Genomic DNA, 18,377 nt, shown 5'->3' on the forward strand with positions numbered 1-18,377 from the left:
GTATACAGCGCCGCCCCAAACCCATTCTAGAGATTCCCACTTTTTGCTGGGAGTGGGGCGTGGCCGTATTTGGTCCCAGACAATAAGAGTGGCTGCAATTGGTCACCGTGACGTTATGTAGAGTGTAAGTGAGGATGTGTAGTTTGTGTGTGTGTGTGTTCATGTGTGCTTGTATGTGGAGAGATCAGTGTTGAGTGTTCTGATGGCCTGGGTGAAGAAGCTGAGTCTTAAGTCTCTCTGTTTTTGCTGCATGAATGTGGAGGCGCTTGCCTGACCGCAGCAGTTTGAACAGACTGTTGTTGGGGTGATGAGGGTCCTTCATTATCCTACAGGCTCTGGATCTGCACATCCTGGTGTACAAGTCCTGTAGGGGTTAAGTCTACTACTCTTAACTGTGTGCCCTGCCCCCTGCTAGGTACTAGAAGACAACGACTATGGCCGTGCGGTGGACTGGTGGGGTCTGGGCGTGGTCATGTATGAGATGATGTGTGGACGGCTGCCCTTCTACAACCAGGACCATGAGAGGCTGTTTGAGCTCATCCTCATGGAGGAGATCCGCTTCCCCAAGAACCTGGCCCCCGAGGCCAAGGCCCTGCTGGCAGGCCTGCTCAAGAAGGACCCCAAGCAGAGGTGTGTCTGTGTGAGAGAGAATAAGCTTGTTATCTTTATTGGGTTAAGATAAGATATTCCGTTATTGATCCCCTTGGGGAAATTCGGGTGTCATAGCAGCATTGGGGGGGGGGGGGGGGGGGGGGGGGGTACAGGTATGGGCAGGGTAATAGTAGCAAGACATAAATATAGGCAATAAAATTAGATCTGAATAAATGAAAAATAAACAGTGTAACCATTATAATGAATATAAAAAATAACAGTGTAAACAAAGGTGCAGGTGAGGGTCTTATTGGTTATATTACAGATGTAGCCCTTAGGACGATTTACCCCTGCCGAGTGGTTTCCGGTGGTTGCTGTATTAACAGTATCAACCGGTAGGGGTGCTCGGGTTACACCAGGTTACTTCTCGTCTCTTAACTCTTTCTCTGCCACTTTCTTTATTAAATTATAGCTATGGGGAAAATGGTATGGCTAATTTGACAGACACTATTTGCAGTACAGCATGTAAAAAGGTGTTCGTTTCTACACACTGTAGTTTAAAGTTTATTACACGCTGAACATCACCCATTTCCGAAAGAATCCAGTCTTTTTCCATAGATCGCGAGATAGGACGCTTTATGTGCAATAAGCCCGAATTGTTCTGGTTGATTCCCTGAACCCCCAAATACTCCCAAATCAAAGGTATACAACATGTACATATGTACCTACACAAGATCATCAAGTTGGGGGGGGGGGGGGGGGGTAGTCTATATATATATATATATATATAGTCTATATATATATACGTGGTTGGCGGAGATTGAGTTAAGGGGAGGGGAGACAGCCGGTGCCGAGAGTTGTGTTCGCACTCGCAGATCGAGACAGTTTTCAAATGTCCAATCTAACGGATTTAGTTTGCTCATAAAATGCTTAAAATGTTAAATATATGAATTCCGATTCAGTTTTTGTCTTATCCACTATTGTCTTATCCACTATCCTATGATTATAAAAGAGCTGCAAGCCCCTCAAATAACACTGCAAATTCTCACGTTGCATATTACAATTAAGTATTTGAGCACTTTTTAATGATATAATTCGCTTTTTTGTTTATTTTCGAGATAATTAGAAAAATATTTGAAGTTGAATAAATGCTTTGCTCACTTCTCCACTTGATATAATTAATCAAATGTCCAATCTAACAAATTTAGTTTGCTCATAAAATGCTTAACCTCTTACCACCGAATTCGGGCCGTCATGCCCATGCACATCGCGGCACTTTGCAAGCGGCTACCAGCTCGGGGCTGCATTTTTCGCCGATCATATAATATAGCGTTCGAAGCTTGAATTTGCCGCCGTTCGAACGCCACCTCACTCGACCAATTCCGTGCCTCGCTTCTCGAGTTACATGACGATATGTCAGGCGATCGTCTTTTTACAGGCCGCGTGTCAAATGACCACATCGGACTGTATACGCTCGAGAACTGACCAATCACCGCTGATAGCGAAAGTTATTGGTCAGTGTTGTAGCCAACAAGTGTCTGCTTCCAACAATACCCCACGTGGGGCGGGGGGGGGGGGGGGGGGGGGGCACGGTTTACTAAAACCTCTCAAGCACTCATTTCTGAACGGATTTAAAAAATAATTTGACCTGTACTACGTAAGACTTCAGGCTATGGAACCACAGTGTTTTACATCTCATAACCTCTATGCTGGAATAATGGAATCTGGAATCTGGCAACCACTAAAGAAAAATGTGAGTACACAAGTTCAACTCAAGTTCAAACCTCTGTTACTCTATTTCATTAGCACTAAAAGTGATTATGCCTTTTTGCATTAATAACTTCAGAATGTTGTCTTTCAAAAGAGACCAGGCTCATGTTAACATGCAGCAGGCAGCTTGGTGTGTGTGTGTGTGTGTGTGTGTGTGTGTGTGTGTGTGTGTGTGTGTGTGTGTGTGTGTGTGTGTGTGTGTGTGTGTGTGTGTGTGTGTGTGTGTGTGTGTGTGTGTGTGTGTGTGTGTGTGTGTGTGTGTGTGTGTGTGTGTGTGTGTGTGTGTGTGTGTGTGTGTGTGTGTGTGTGTGAACGCGCTCCAAGCATATAACTTCATTAATCAGTAGTGCCAAATTTCTCAGTCCTCCGCTCGATATAATTAATCAAAAAAGCATTTCTGAGTTTGGTAAATAACCTCTCAAGCACACTCATTGGACCTCATTCACTAACATTCTAACAAGTTTCCTCTAGATAACGTAAGAAGTTTAAGAGGAAACCTACGATATAGAAATGCCCCGTCAGCTCCTTATCGTGGCGCAGTGGCAATGGAAGCTGCTTTCCAAAGGGGGAGGAGAGCTCAAACATATAGCATTTTAACACCTTGGCAGTCAGGTGTGAACAATATCTCTTGTGTCCACCCCATAACCCCCCCCCCACTGGATTAGCGGTCATCTGTCACAGAATACGCTGTATTATTGATTCTCTTAAGCAGTGGTTCTCAAACTACGGGTCGTGACCCAAAGTGGGATCGCATTATTTTACTATTTATGTTCTGGAAACATATTTTGGCTAAATATGCCTCGTATTATAAATGTGTAAACGTTTGAGAACCCCTGTTTTATAGAATAGAGGCAGTGCATTCTTAAACTAGTGTGCAAATAATGAATCACGATCAAAATAACGTATCTTAAACCACTCATATATGTGATTATAAAAGAGCTGCAGCGTGAATGGCTTGCAGATCGAGACAGTGTTCTCACCTTGCATATTACAATAAAGTATTTGAGCACTTTTTTATGATATAATTACGTTTTTCATTTGTTTTCTAGGTGAAGATAATTAGATAAATATGTGATCATGATGATCTTGTATGTGGTTTGGGAAATATTTGTAATATAATTTTGTGAAGTTGTGATTCGATCAGCGATTTATCTTTGCTGCTCCCTACATTTTCAAAAGCCTAGAGAAAGGTTGTCTTAACTTCCATCATAAGTTATGAATGTCAAAATATAGAATGGTAGACAGTAGGGGTGGGACAATACATCGATCCAGATCGATATATCGATCTATTATCAATAATCAAATAGGATCGACGCAACGTAAAAAGATCGATTCATATTGCGATACTCTTATTTTGAAAATCCCCGCGAGTCATATCCGCCGGCGCCCAGTATGTGAAACTCCGTGTACACATTACAGCAGTGTTTGCGTCTGCTGTAAAGCACTACAGAGCGTCTATTTAGCGAGCAGATATAAGTCTGTGCAGTTTTTTCCCCGCAACGGGTCAAATGCATATAACAGGCGTTCCATCGTCGCCATTCCTTTATGCCAACGTCGCGTTAAATATCTAAATGAACGTCGCGTTGGCTGCTTAAAAGCTAAGCAGCTAACCGTGAGAGAGAACAGGAGAGTGAAGAGGGGACTTGGAAGGAGGAGGGGTGGGGGCTGTGGGGGACTGTGTGTGTGTGTGTGTCTGTGTGTGTCTGTGTGTGTGTTAAAGCTCAATATATAAAAACAAAAGTGAACAGGAGGTCTATTTGTATTAAAAACAATAGATTGTTTTTCATTTAAATGTCTGGAAGAGCTCAAAAATAAATACATCAATTGATATTTCCGTAGCCTTTTTTTAGTTGATCTAAATGTGACTGATTGTGTTAAATGGGCACATAATATCGCCTCATATCGATCGCAGGCACCTGAATTGAATCGTATCGTATCGTATCGTGGCAGACTTTGTGATATCGGCAAATATCGTATCGTTGTCCAAAGAATCGATATCGTATCGTATCGTGATGAAACTGATGATTCCCACCCCTAGTAGACAGTCCTAATGGCTAACATATACAGTTATTTATTGTAACTGTATACGTTACAATAAATATAGGCAATAAATAATTTTAATCTGAATATATATATACTCTATGACTAAAAGTAAACCGTATAAAAAACTTTTACTCTCTCTCACTCACTCTATTGTGCAAGTATTCTTATATTTTATTTGCATTTCAAAGATTTTTAATGAAAGACAACATACTGATTGTAACTGAGGGGTACAATTCCCTGACTGTATTACTAGATATGATACTTACTACCACTACCTTTGTACTTAATATTCGGCCACCCAGTACACGGCATAAATATATTATGATGAACACTGTCACGTAGATGAAACGGATCCAACACAAATGTACGAATTAGAAATAGGTCTTTATTTCTACACAGCGATGGTGTGTAGTCAGAGCAAGCACTTAATCAAATCAATCACATTTATGAATGGGAATTAGTATGCACTTTTATGGCAAGAGTATTCGTCGGTATATCAATAGAGAATGTCCAATCTCTGAAGGCGCAGGTGGTACATATACGACCTGGAATAGTTTAAGGAATAACAGCAATGATACTTTAATGATTATATACTGGACACACTAGGGGGGGTTAATCCGGTCGCTTGTAAGCCGACAGGAGTAGGAAGGGGGGGGGGGGGGGTAGAATCCGGCTGCCTCATCCGGCCAAGGGTATCCCAGGTGAACCCACTGTAGTGCCGTTCAATGCGCCGGCGATCCTTGGACCACAGATGAAAGCAGATGGACTCTTTGTGGGCCGGCTCTCTCCGGTCCACGGGGGAGAGACGTGAAGCGACCTCGTCTTGCAGAGCGTCTCCTCACCTTGCGTCCTCTCCAGGGGGGGGGGGGTTCCAACACACGGCAGTGTCGGGGGTCTTTATCCATGGAATAATCAAAGTATACAAAGCATAATCCATGCCTGGGAAGGCGGGCTGTCGTCGGTAGAATAATCCGGTATACAGGTCCACTCGCTCGTCGGCTCTGGGGCTCCTCGGGTGCAGCTTCACGTGGGGTCAACCACCCTGGATAAGCAGCCAGTTCTCTGCCCGAAACGATGGGGTACTGACTACGGTAGTATTCTCACCGCACGAAGCACTATATATTAACAGACTATTATTAGCTTAATAGACTACGTCCAACTCGACGATATAGTGCCAAATATGACTATTCAAATATTAATATACACGATGTCTCAATACCGATGGTAGGCGAACTTGGCCTTACTCCCACACGTGGCGTCGCGGGGAGGCTTTACGTCTGTGACTCTATTGGAGGGTAAGAAACTGGACTGAAAAGGAAGTCCTACTTTAGTAGCGCAGTATATATACGCACTATGAACAAATAGTCCCATTAGTGGTGCGGTAGTCAGATTCCTACGCGGAACTAGGACTTGTTCGTACATGTGGAGCGGTACGTTTGAACTGGGTCTGAGGGGTATGGCAGCCTGGCACCAAGGTCTCGACCAATAGTAGAATGGAGACTATTATGGGATGTTCAGTAGGCTAGAATGGATATTCAATGCATATTGTACAAGGAATATACAAGGGATATCAGGGAATATTAGAGAATATACAAATACAATTAAATATATATATATAAATAAATATATATATTCGGTTTAATCTGGCCCTTCACAACATGTTATTATAATATTTACTACTTCAAATAATTTGCCTAGGATCTACCGACTTCTTCAGTAATTGGTTCAGGGAAGGAACATTGTGGCATAATAAATAGTTTTGCACTACATCCCTAATGACAATGCAACCGTATCTGTGAGAGAGTGACCCATCCCAGTTAGGACAGCCGAATCCCGTCCAATCTTTCGCCGTCGACTAAAGACTCACTTCTTCAACCATTATCTGAAATGATTAAAAAAAAAAAAAATGTAACCCTGACTAACCTTACTGTCGTGCACTTGTCCTAATAAACTAACCTACACTGTAACACGCAACACTTTGATGAACATTGTTACTCAGCTGATAGAGTTGTACCCTTCTTGCTGTCTTGTCGTACAGAACTTGTAAGTCGCTTTGGATAAAAGCGTCAGCTAAATGACTAAATGTAAATGTATGTAAATGACTGAAGCTTCCGGTCTATTGCACTTTTAAAGAAACACGCCAACATTATGGGAAATGTCAGCCAAGAAGATGGATACCAATTTCCTCTCTGTGCCTTCAGTAGAAAGCTATCTGGCTTCAAGCTATCCTAGCTTAGCACAAATTAGTGGAAGTGGATACGGATCAGCTAGCCTAGCTGTTGGCCAAAAACACCTTTCCCAGTGTTTTAAGCTAGGCTAGCTTGCAGCCGGATAGCTTTCTACTAGGCCAGCGATCGGTATCGGCTGATATTCAGTATAAATATGAGATTGGGGAATACCGATAATGCTTTCTAGTCGCCGATTGCGAAAACCGATCGATGGCGCGCACGAAAAACATGATCCAATTCTCAGCGGAGTTGGAATGAGAGCATGAGAGAGTGAGTGTGTGTGAGAGAGAGATTGTGTGTGCGCGAGCGTGAGAGAGCGTGTGTGTGCGAGCGAGCATGAAAGGGAGTAAGTGTAGTTGAGATCATAGATGTATATCTATGGTCGAGACGATGGACTATTCTCGCACATTGAGCCTCGCTAACCCATACGCTACACTGCCCCAGGTCGCTGAGAGACAACAAGCATTCCATGAAGACCCGCCCCACTCTGCCTCTGTGGGTGGGGGAATGTGATTGGACCAAAGCAGAGTAGACAGACACACACAGTGGAGCAGACAGAGACGCTAGCGGATAATTTTGACTCGTTGCTTGTTGGTGCTGTCTCGCAGATAATACAGATAACACATATGAAAAGTATAATTTGCTCGGAGTCCAGAGACCGTTGTGGTTCAGTCCGGATCTGGACCGGAGTCCGGACTTTGAGAAAGCCTGTGTTAGACCTACAGTATAATACTGCCAGCTGCTATAACAAAACCAAAAACGATCGGTATCGGCAGTGTATCGGCCGATATGGCTCATAGACGATTGGTGATCGGTATCTTTGGCAAAACACGTGATCGGGGCATCCCTACTTTCTACTGAACGCACAGAGAGGAAACTGGCATCTTATCTTCTTCTCTGACTCTGGAGAAGACATTTCCCATAATTTACCATAATGCCCGTAAATGCTTTGGGGCACGATGCATGAAAACGGTCCTTGTTTTCCAGGCTTGGAGGCGGGGCAGAGGATGCCAAAGAAGTGATGATCCACAAGTTCTTCACCTCTATCAACTGGCAGGATGTCATTGACAGAAAGGTGAGGGGCTGGGGGAGAAGCGGGGGATGGAGGAAGAGAGGAGGGAGTCAGATATGTTTTCAGGTCATGATGACGGGGTTTAACACAGGTTTAATTTCTCTCCACAGCTCATTCCACCCTTCAAGCCCCAGGTGACGTCAGAGACAGACACACGCTACTTCGATGATGAGTTCACTGCACAGACTATTACCGTAACACCTCCAGATAAGTGTAAGTAGGACTGTTTGTTTTTCACATGTCCTGTAATGTGTGAGTATCGTATCGATTAATGTATCAAATGGGTTCCTCTATAAAATCATAATTATTCACAGCATTTAAAGGGGCACTTCACCCAAAATGAACATATTCCCCCTTACCCGGAATGCTATTTATCCATCCAGATCGTTTTAATGTAATTCCCATAGTGTTAGAGATATCTGCTGAGCTCAAGGGCACTCGGTTTGTGGTGCTCAAAGCACAAAAAAAGACATTTGAAACTCAAAAGCAATGTCTGTGTCCAGAAATCATTACCTGGTTACTCAAGATAATCTACAGACCTTGTTGTGAGCGGTTTCATGTAGGAACTAGGGCTATCAAAATGTACCAAAAATGTTTGAACAAGTCTGAATATTTAGCATCATTTAAAATATTGAAATAAATTTATACAGAATATGGAAATTGACCGGCTGGCTAGTGTAGAGGTCTAAGTACCATTGCAGAGACCCAGGTTCAATACCCGGCAGTGGTACCTACGAACACAATTGACCCAGTGTTCGCAGGTGGGAAGCCGGTCGGGTATGAGTCCTGGTCGTTGCAATAGTGACTCCTACTGACAGTAGGGTAGTCTACACTCTCCCCAGACCGACAGTAGGGTAGTCTACACTCTCCCCAGACCGACAGTAGGGTAGTCTACAGACCAACCAACCAGGAAGCAATTGGCATACAGAGTAGGGAGGGGAGAAAGTTGTGATCCGACAGACTTCTTTTCACTGTTGTCGGGTCTCAACTGACGTTAGCATGCTAGTTTAGCCGGTTGGCTTGATACCATTAACACTTTCAGTGCCAGGGGTTGCTATGGGCGTTGAGCCGTTGTGTGCCAGCGCTCTGTTCAATGGGGATAAATTCCGGTGTTTGCAGTGCTAAACCTATATTAAATATTATAGCTATGGATCTAATAACAACGTCGATTGTCAGTGAGTTTCTTCTGGTCAACATGCAAAAAAACAGATAATTTTTTCATCCATACATTTTCGTTTTATACCGTGGTGAATATGAGTATAGTTTTAGAGTGATCCTGTGTAATCCCAGGAAACTCCGCCAAACAGCGCTTTACTGCATTTAATTATAAATCGTGCCATTTCTCGCCTGGATCTGTTTCATCATGCATGCACGAAAGGGTGGGGGGGGGGGGGGGTCGTTTTTCTATGCTTCGATCACCACCAACGGCATACATTACACTAGGGGTGGTGAAAAAAATCGATACGTAGTAGTATCGCGATACTTTGCGTGGCTATACTGTATCGATACAGGGACGCCAAGTATATTAATTTTTTATTAAAAGAAATAAAAAATACAAAATGTTTGTATAAGGAAGTTGCATTGTTCATTTCAATACCTGTAATAGTACAGTAGTCCACACACACGCACACATGTGCATTCAGTTAAGTTGGAATATGACTGCAATACAAACAGTTCAGTTTGTCAGGTACATGCAACACAGATTACAGTGTTTTCTGTCTGCTTGAGAAAATACCATGTTCTGCAATAAAAATTATTGAAGTGAGATGAACAGACTGAACTTTATTTTATTAGATAAAACATGTTGACAAAGTTTTACTTTGCAGTTGAAAAAAGGTAATAGATCGCAATATAACGCAATATTAATATCGCAATACTCAGCATATCGCAATATATTTAGTATCGCAATACTATCGTATCGTGATAGTATCGTATCGTGAGGCCTCTGGTGATTCCCACCCCTACATTACACAGTACATTACAGACAAAAAATATCGGATCAACACAAGATTGATAATATATAGTCCTTACCTTGTCTATGATGTCCTGCAAAAAGAATAATCCAATTATCTGATCGCCATTCCAAATACTGATCGCGATCGTGTGTCCAACATTATCCACCAAAACACATGAACCGGCGGTGCTCGAGTGTCCCCAATCCATGTGTTATAAACGTTACTCATGCCCGAGAAGGAAAACCTGGACCGGACTTCTTAGATCGACGTACAGCCCAAGCCAGAGGGTTTTCCAATGATGTGCAATACCGGCCGCAAGGCGTTAGGCGGCGGTATTGGCCGTTTGCGATCTCAGAGCCATTCCCAATGATAACATCAGGCTGGGTGGATGAATTATGAATGGATATAGCGAATAAAAGAAATAACGATTAAAACCAGACTTTTCTCAGGTTTGGCGCTCAAGCGATGGCTAGTTAACCCGACTTATCTCAGGTCTGACGTCCAATGTGTTAACAACCTTTGTAAACATTAGACCACTCCGCTACTCCTGATGCTCTGAATAAACCAGCGGTTGCCTGATTCAAGCTGGCCTATGACACCAAAGCCTGCGCTCTCTAAAATGTTTTCCTCTTCTAGAAGTTCCAGAATAGCGGCTAATCAATTAATCATAAAGAAATAGCCAAGATAAATGAGTAGGATGGATAAATAATAATGAATACATTGCCGTATATAACATTGATGACTAGCAGTTTATTCTCAAACAACTGCCACCACCAGCACATCCTCTCAGCTCAGCCCACTGTACTTCTGTATGACAACTATTAAAGAAACTTGAGAAACTAATGTATCCTATCCTATTCATTATTCTATATCTATGGGATGGAGTTACTCTATCTATTCATTATTCTATATCTATGGGATGGAGTTACTCTTATCTATCTGATTATTCTACATTTATGGGGTGGAGTTACAATATTCTTTATTCTACTTCCATGGGATGGAGTTACTGTAGCTTACATACAACTTTGTCTCGAGGTTCCATGATTTTGGCATCTTTGTGGCAAATCAGTCTCCATGCCCCCACCCTCTCGGTCATCATTGCCATGCTGTTATTTTTGAATGATTGGCTCTTTTCAGCTTCAGGAATAAGCTTGCATTTGATTTTCCAACCACTATGAAATTAAAATTGCGTGGTATCTGTCAAGTAACAGTGCAATGACCCACGTGAGACCCAAGATTAAAGAATGGACAATATTTTAACAAATATTAATAAAAATAAAAACAATTTTACAATTCAAATATTTATTGAACATTCATTTGACGGCCCTAATAGGAACTATTTTCTACCGAAGTACACCCCCATTCATAATTCTTACATATGAAGACAAATTACACCAAAACCATCTGGATGTATAGATGGGACTAAGGGGGAATATGTTCATTTATAAAAATTTTAAGAATTTAACTGCCCCTTTATCTCACAGTGCCATGGAATTCTAAACCAATAATCCCCCACAGTGCAGCACTTTATACCTCTGTTGTAAGGATGTGATGAAGGAGATATTCCACTGTCTACACACCTATAGCACTGTTAAAAAGATTCTTTGCCAATTAATATGAGAAGTGATAACAGGGTTCCAGATTTATTTCACATCATAAATAGATCAATACAGTTCGTATTAAGTAATGTTGCATTTCTTTTTCAAATGTAGCCAAGAGTAAAGACCCTAACCCTATCAAAACAGCAGTCAAAGTGTATATTTTCAGTACTATGTTTGTTTACCAATGATTTTAAGTGTTATTAGCTAAATATGAGCTTATAAAAATATCTGCGCATTGCATCGGAAACTGGATGATTTAGATGCGAGGAAATGACGCCGTCATGAAATCGTTGTAGTCCTAAGAAAGAGGAGACCCAGGGCTTTCGATGGACGTAGACATTTCATAAAATTACACTACCCAGCTCACACCAGCCGTTGTCAAAGCTGCAGCTGGCTGACGTGAAAAAATAAATATTGATGTGATTTTTGTCATTATATCTCACGGTTCGAACAAACCTGAACGTTATTGCCATAAATACAACGTATATTGTTTCTTTACCTTTCTGTGAATGTCTAGGAAAAAACGTGTCGCAATCCGGTGAAAGATTACAGAGCTATGGACATTATACAAAAGTAACTACTTACAGTAGATTTCATTCACAGTCTTTGCTGCCCTGTAATGAGCGCCTGGTACTAAATCCAGATTTAACTACCGATCCATAGATGTATGACTTGGCCATAATAAGGTAATTTATAGGCCTGATATTCTATATTCATATTTCAAATTGTATGTGTCAAAATTCAGTACTGTATCTACAAAAAACCCTGTAAATCATCTGCCCTTTATTAATTTGCTTAGATTTTTAATACACTTGATCTCAAGAAGGTGCTGAATGTTTCACGTCTGGTCAATGTTAGCATGGTTTTATTCACGATCAAAGATGGAAAAAGGCGAATTTTCTGAAAATATGGCTAGGGCTTAAGAGGTTAAATGTGTTTCGGGGGAAATGTCTGGGCTTCAAAGTAATCAGTACGGTAATAGTATCGGTTCCTCCCCTTCTTTCAAAGCACTAATACTTCTTTTTGCCAGTATGGCCATGAAATAGGTATTAAATTCTATTCAAAGTCTTACATTTTACTTGGATAAGAAGCACTGGATAAGAAACCGGCTGAAAAAACTGACATTTAAAACTGAATAGAATGGAGGTAAAAATCTAAGATATCATGATCCGCTGAATATTTGCCTAACCAGCCATACTCAGTGGTTCCCAAAGTCGGGGTCGCGACCCAAAGGTGGGCCGCGAGCAGCCACGGGAAGGTCGCGAGATGATTTCACATTTTTTTTTTTTTTTTTTTTTTTTTTTTTTTTTTTTTTCAGGCCACTGAACTTAGAAGCAGGCCAGGACAGTGTTTCTAGTTGTATTCTAAAATTCTATTCTATTGTATTCTAAAATGTGACTATATGGTTTTATATTAACTTAATAAATAAACAAAAACGAAAAATCTACTTATTTCAACGAACATTTCAAACTAAATAACAGATTATGCACATAAAACGCTGAAAACAACCGAAGCAACAATAGTATTTTAATGAGGCTATTATTATTATCATTATTTTGCAACAAGTTAGCCCTCTCATAAATAGCACATATAAATGAATAACTAACTTGAACTAACTTAATAGGATTGAAGTGATATTTGGCTTAAAAAATCGGTCGCCTGACAAAAAAATAAATAAATAAAAAAGCCTGACGATGTGCATCTCTGACGCCTTATTTTCTGGGTCCCGGCCTGAAAAGTTTGGGAACCCCTATTCTACTCCATCACTGCTCTCTGTGTCGCTACCCACCCACAACCTATAAGCATTTCTGTCTCCACTTCCCTGCCTGTGTTGTTGAAAGCGCTTGTCCTTCTCTGTTGACCACAGATGACAGCTTAGACGTAGAGGACTCCGACCAGCGCACACACTTCCCGCAGTTCTCCTACTCCGCCAGCATACGGGAGTGACCTCTCCCACACTCAAACGAGAAGGCAGGCTAACACATGTTCACAAACACACACACACACACTTGCACTGCTGGAGAATTTTGAATGACACAAAACCCAAACTGGCACAAGACACATTTTCATTCAACCTTTTCTTCTTACACACACACAAACAAACACACACGCACACGCCAGCAGAACAATGTGAAGACACACGACTCCCAAGAGCATGACGCCAAAACAAGCAAGTGGACGACTGACCTCAGCGGGTTTTCTTTTTGTTTTGTTTTTTGTGGACAGACCGGGTGGCCTTGTCTCTCGTTCTCCTGACGGGGTGGGAGGGGAGGGGGTCAGCCTCTTGTGCTCCTCCTGCTGGACCCTCTGCCACACGACACACTGGGCACCACATCCACGCCTCCACACCTCACCCTAACCAGGTTATGCCAGCAGAGCACCGCCTTCCACCAGCTGAACCCATGCTACACACACACACAATCACACAAACCCTCCCATAGACTGCATATGTACAAACCTACTTGATAGAATTTTCAAAAGGTAGAATGAAATTTAGGAATGAAAAAAAAGAAAAGGGAAAAAAAATAGATTTGGGAGGGGGGTGGGCCTGATTTTGTTCTTCTTTTGATTGTTACGGTTTTAAATATAAAGCCATATTTCAGCAAAATTATTATTATTAATATTTGTTTTCTTTCTTTTTTTACAAGTGCTCTTTCTGGAACTTGCTGTTACAAATCAAGTGTGGGACTGTCCCTACAGCGGGAGGGTGGGGAGGGGTAGAGAGAGCGGGGGGGGGGGGGGGGGGGGCAGATTAGATAACGAGGGGGAAGGGGGAGAATGAGGTGGGTAAAAACCTCGAGGAAGGGGTAGCCATTTCTCTGTTTGCACTGTATGTGGAACGTGTGAGCGAATGTCGGAATGTACGCACTCGTGCATAAAGTGAGTGCAAGAGAATGTGTGAGCGAGCGTTTGAATCTCAAACCATCCACGTGCGTCTTGTTAATGCATGTTTTTATTCCCAGAGAGGAGACACTACACACAGCGCAGGCATTTACTCTTTAAAGGGAAACGGAAGGCTGGAGGAGGACAGGCGGCGTCACTTAAAAACGGATATTTCCCGTTTATATTCAACCTTGGAGGCTGTTGTTGTTTTTTCTTCCTTCTGGCATCATACTAATCCATTCTGACCAAAATCTCTGATCTGTTCACATCAATGAATGAGCGAGTTGTGTTTCAGGACATCTGGAGTCGGCCGCAGCTGTCCGCTCGAGACCCAACGGTCAAAATAAAAATACAAAATATGGCCTTTCAGAGTAAAACAGGTTTTTGAGTAGTTCATTACCGGTATTTTATTTATTTTTTTACTGTTGCTCTGTTGGACAGAAGCGATGTGGTCGTCTCCAGCGCCCATAAGAGGAAAGAAAACGTGCTCTTGTGAGACCTGGCAGTCTCAAGCCAGATGACAGACAACAGACTAGGTTAAAGAAAATAACTTGAATTAACCTTTGCAGGGGAATTTATACTCTTTGATCATAAGAAAAAAAGAAAAAAACATGGTTTGGACTCCTTCATCTGGTCTTATTCTTTTCTCTCCATGGAGGGAATTCAGAAGTGGTCGACAAGGTGTCTGAACCAGGTTATCACACATCTATCCACTCATTGGGGAACATGGGCCTACTTAACTGGCACCGACCCGGCCCCGGGACGTTTTGAGGACGATTTGCCCACCGGCGTGACGCACCACTTTGGCGACCTAACATATTTTTTAATACAATATATATATCGAATTAAAGCCCTATTTGTTGCCTGTCGATTGCCAAAATCCGTTCAGCGGTTCTCGAGTTACATGCCGATATGTATGTGAGGCGTGCGCCAAAGCCTTTAGCAGACTTATTTCGAATACCACTCCTGACTGCCGAGGCTCTAACTCTGTCAATCATTTGGCAATCTCGAAAATTACTAGACAGGGTTGTAACCCATGAGTGTGGCTTTCCAATGATACCCCAATGGGGATGAGCGATCAGGAATCTAGGTGAAAAGTCACAAGCGAAAACAGGAAGTAAGAAATCTGCAGAATACATTGGAGTCTATGAGAAAATGGAAACCGGCAGAGCTTTTATTCTTTTCACATTTTACCAAAATCGCTCCTAATCACTCATTTCTGAACATATTTTTATGAGATTTGGTCATGTATTACACACAAGACATCAGGCTATGGATCCAGGGTGTTTTTTTCAGCCATACCAATTTCTTTGGAAATATACTTTTGGATATTGCAACTACTACAGAAAAATGTGAGTACACAAGTTCAAGTTCAACTCAAGTTCAGACCTATGCTATTTCATTAGCACTAAAAGTGAATTTTCTTTATTGTATCAGAAACTTCAGAATGTTATCTTTTAAAGAGACCAGGCTCATCTCATGCATAAGTATAAAGTATAGTATTTTGGTTTGCAAAAAAAGTATGCAGTCCTCAAGTTCAAGTTTAAAAATGGCCACTTTTGGGGGCGCCAGTTAAGAGGTTAATGAATATAGACGACCCTGCTCTAGAGGACCCAAATGGACAGGCTCACATTAGACGTAGTGGTATGTGTGAAGTGGCCAGTTGTGCTCGCTGGGAGGGAAAGCAAACAAATGACAACAAAATGTAAAGGTTTGTGCACAGCACCACTCACAAGAAAGAACTGACCAAAAGGAAGTAGAAGCATCTGGTTCTTCTCCCCACCGGTCCGTTTTTGAAGTATAAAGGGGCGGCACCGCGGTGGTAAGACGGGATAATAGTAAAGAGTTCATTGACCACAGCACCAGTCACGTTTAGTCCCCCGTCTGGAGACAGCAGTCCCCAAAACGGCCACAGCCTTTAACGTCCTTGTTCCTGTAGTTGTCTCTACCTTAGAGAAACAGGAATTTCCTCAAGAATTCCAGATAAGTTACACTGCAGCCGCCCGGGCGCCGGGAGCGTTGCCATCGAGCGTAAGCCATTCCCTTTTTAAAGTCAATTGAACCTGCTACATGGCACTGTGACAGATGCACGACATGAGAATATGAATATGGTCAACGGGCCTCTTCCTCTCTCAGAGCGACCGAACATGGCCGCTGTATTTAACAAATAGAGACGGTCTACTACCATTACTTATCCAAACACACCCGCACAACATACACAGCGATTAGCCACGATTAATGCCGTCTATTTGGCAGGAGAAACAAAGGCTGTTCAATTCCGGACCACAGACACCAACCGTGGTTATTCAAATCAATACTGCGTCTCCTCACAATGCATGCATGAAAACTAATTTTACTCAGCGTAGTCTTCAGCTGAAAGCAATGCTTAACAGAGAGTGAAACTTAATAAGAACATCCTTCCGTCACTGGGATTGGTCGAGCTGAGCCTGCCGCTACATGGAGAATGGTCTGCTCTTTCTCTCTCTCTGAGCGAGATACGACGATGCATGATTCGGAATTGATCTGTGATGTGATTTATACTGGTGATCTTTTTTATACTGGTGATACTCATACTGGTTTAAATAAACAATGAACCTCTTAAGCCCGACGGGTCCGGTACCGGACCCAAGCCATAAATTATCCATCTCTACAGACTATGAATAAAAGTTGAGTTTTCTTTTTAAATGTAGCCAAGAGTAAAGACCCTAACCATGTCACAACAGCATTCATAGTGTATATTTTCAGCAATATGTTTTTTTTTACCAATATGTTAGTGTTATTAGTGAACTATTCGTTTTTTAAATGCATTCATTTAAAAGCGATTATCCGCCATTTTTAATTGGCGTCACAATTCTGTTCATGAGGAGACCTTGAGCTTTGAATGAGTGTTGAAATTTCGAAAAACGACATTACCCAGCTTCCTGGAAGCAAATGACTTGTGGATGATTTCTTTTTTTATTTCTTATTTTTGGGGATTATCTACCACAAACCGGAACATTATTGGCATAGATTGGAGCGCAGTTAGTTTGTCTACCTTCTGTGAACATTTAGCAACAAGCCGTGTTGCAAACCGATTCGAAATGGCGGAGCCATAACCATTATAAGAAATAACTGTACTTACAGTAGATTTCTTTCACGGTTCTTGCTGCATGCCTGGTGATACTAAATCCAAATTGAACTCTGGCATTGGAAAGAGTAGATTTGGCCCGATCCATAGATGTGCAAGTTGGCTATAATAACGTCATTTATAGGCCTGATATTCTATAATAATATTTCAATTGCATTTGTCCGGATGGCAGAATTCAGTACTGTATCTCTACAAAACCTTCTGTTTAATCATCTTCCCTTTATTCATTTGCTTAGATTTTTGTACATGTGATCTCAAGAAGGTGCTGAACGAGCTCAGTGGCAGTTTTTCATGTCTGGTCATTTTTAGCATGGTGTTATGCACCGTAAAAGATGCAAAGAAAAAATCATAATTTATATTCTCCTTTTGTTTCATCACAATTTACTCAAGCCTAGTAACGGACAATATTTCTGACACTAGGCATACATTCCCTGAGATTCATAGATGTCCCTAGATACCAAGAACATGCAAATGGCCGTGTAGAAGTGGAGCAATCTTCCATTTACTTAGGTATGTATTTTTAGGTGGATATTCAGAAAATAGGGCTAGGGCTTAAGAGGTTAAACTTTTTGCTGAGCAAGAGTTTTGTGAGAAAGGAATTAGAAGGCCAGGCCCAAATAGAAACCTCTCCCAAATGTAGGCCAATCGTGTTCAAATAAAATCTTGGGTTAATTGAAGTTTTGCAGTAGCTAGCAAATAGATTAGATGGTAAATTTACAACTTTAAGTTAGCCTTCAACCTAAGAAATTATGGCTACAACCTAATAATAATCATAAGAAATTATGGCTACAACCTAATCAAAATCATAAGAAATTGCTATCGCACCAACAATACATGTGCTGAATTAAAAAAAAATCCCCAGGATTTTACAGTTTTCAATTTGATTATCGTTACCTGCCACTTGGTCTCTTAAGTTACTGACAAAGATAATAGGTTACTACCCATCATTACTACGCCTACTTAATTTGAGTAATAATAACGGTCAAACGTCATCTCCCAGGTGACGCTGCATTTGAACTGGCAGCTGTGTAGCAGGTAACGCCACGCTCTCTCCAGTGTAGCTTCTCTGTTAGTCATCAATCATTTTTGTTCAATCATTTGTTCACT

The 18,377-nt window shown here is 41.7% G+C and overlaps 1 protein-coding gene across 2 annotated transcripts in view; it reads left to right on the forward strand.

Annotated features, from left to right (window-relative positions):
• Nucleotides 1-13,949, forward strand: part of akt2 (v-akt murine thymoma viral oncogene homolog 2) — a 134,438-nt gene extending 120,489 nt beyond the window's left edge. For both annotated transcript variants that reach the window (XM_084324349.1, XM_084324350.1), the window contains exons 11-14: nt 416-630; nt 7,620-7,707; nt 7,815-7,917; nt 13,128-13,949. In XM_084324349.1, coding sequence (XP_084180475.1) covers nt 416-630; nt 7,620-7,707; nt 7,815-7,917; nt 13,128-13,207 — 486 coding nt within the window. In that variant the 3' untranslated portion in view covers nt 13,208-13,949. The remainder of the gene's footprint in view (nt 1-415; nt 631-7,619; nt 7,708-7,814; nt 7,918-13,127) is intronic.
• Nucleotides 13,950-18,377: the final 4,428 nt, after the last annotated feature.

This window comes from Notolepis coatsorum, assembly GCF_963971535.1.
Source record: "Notolepis coatsorum genome assembly, chromosome: 1".
NCBI classification, from domain to species: domain Eukaryota; kingdom Metazoa; phylum Chordata; class Actinopteri; order Aulopiformes; family Paralepididae; genus Notolepis; species Notolepis coatsorum.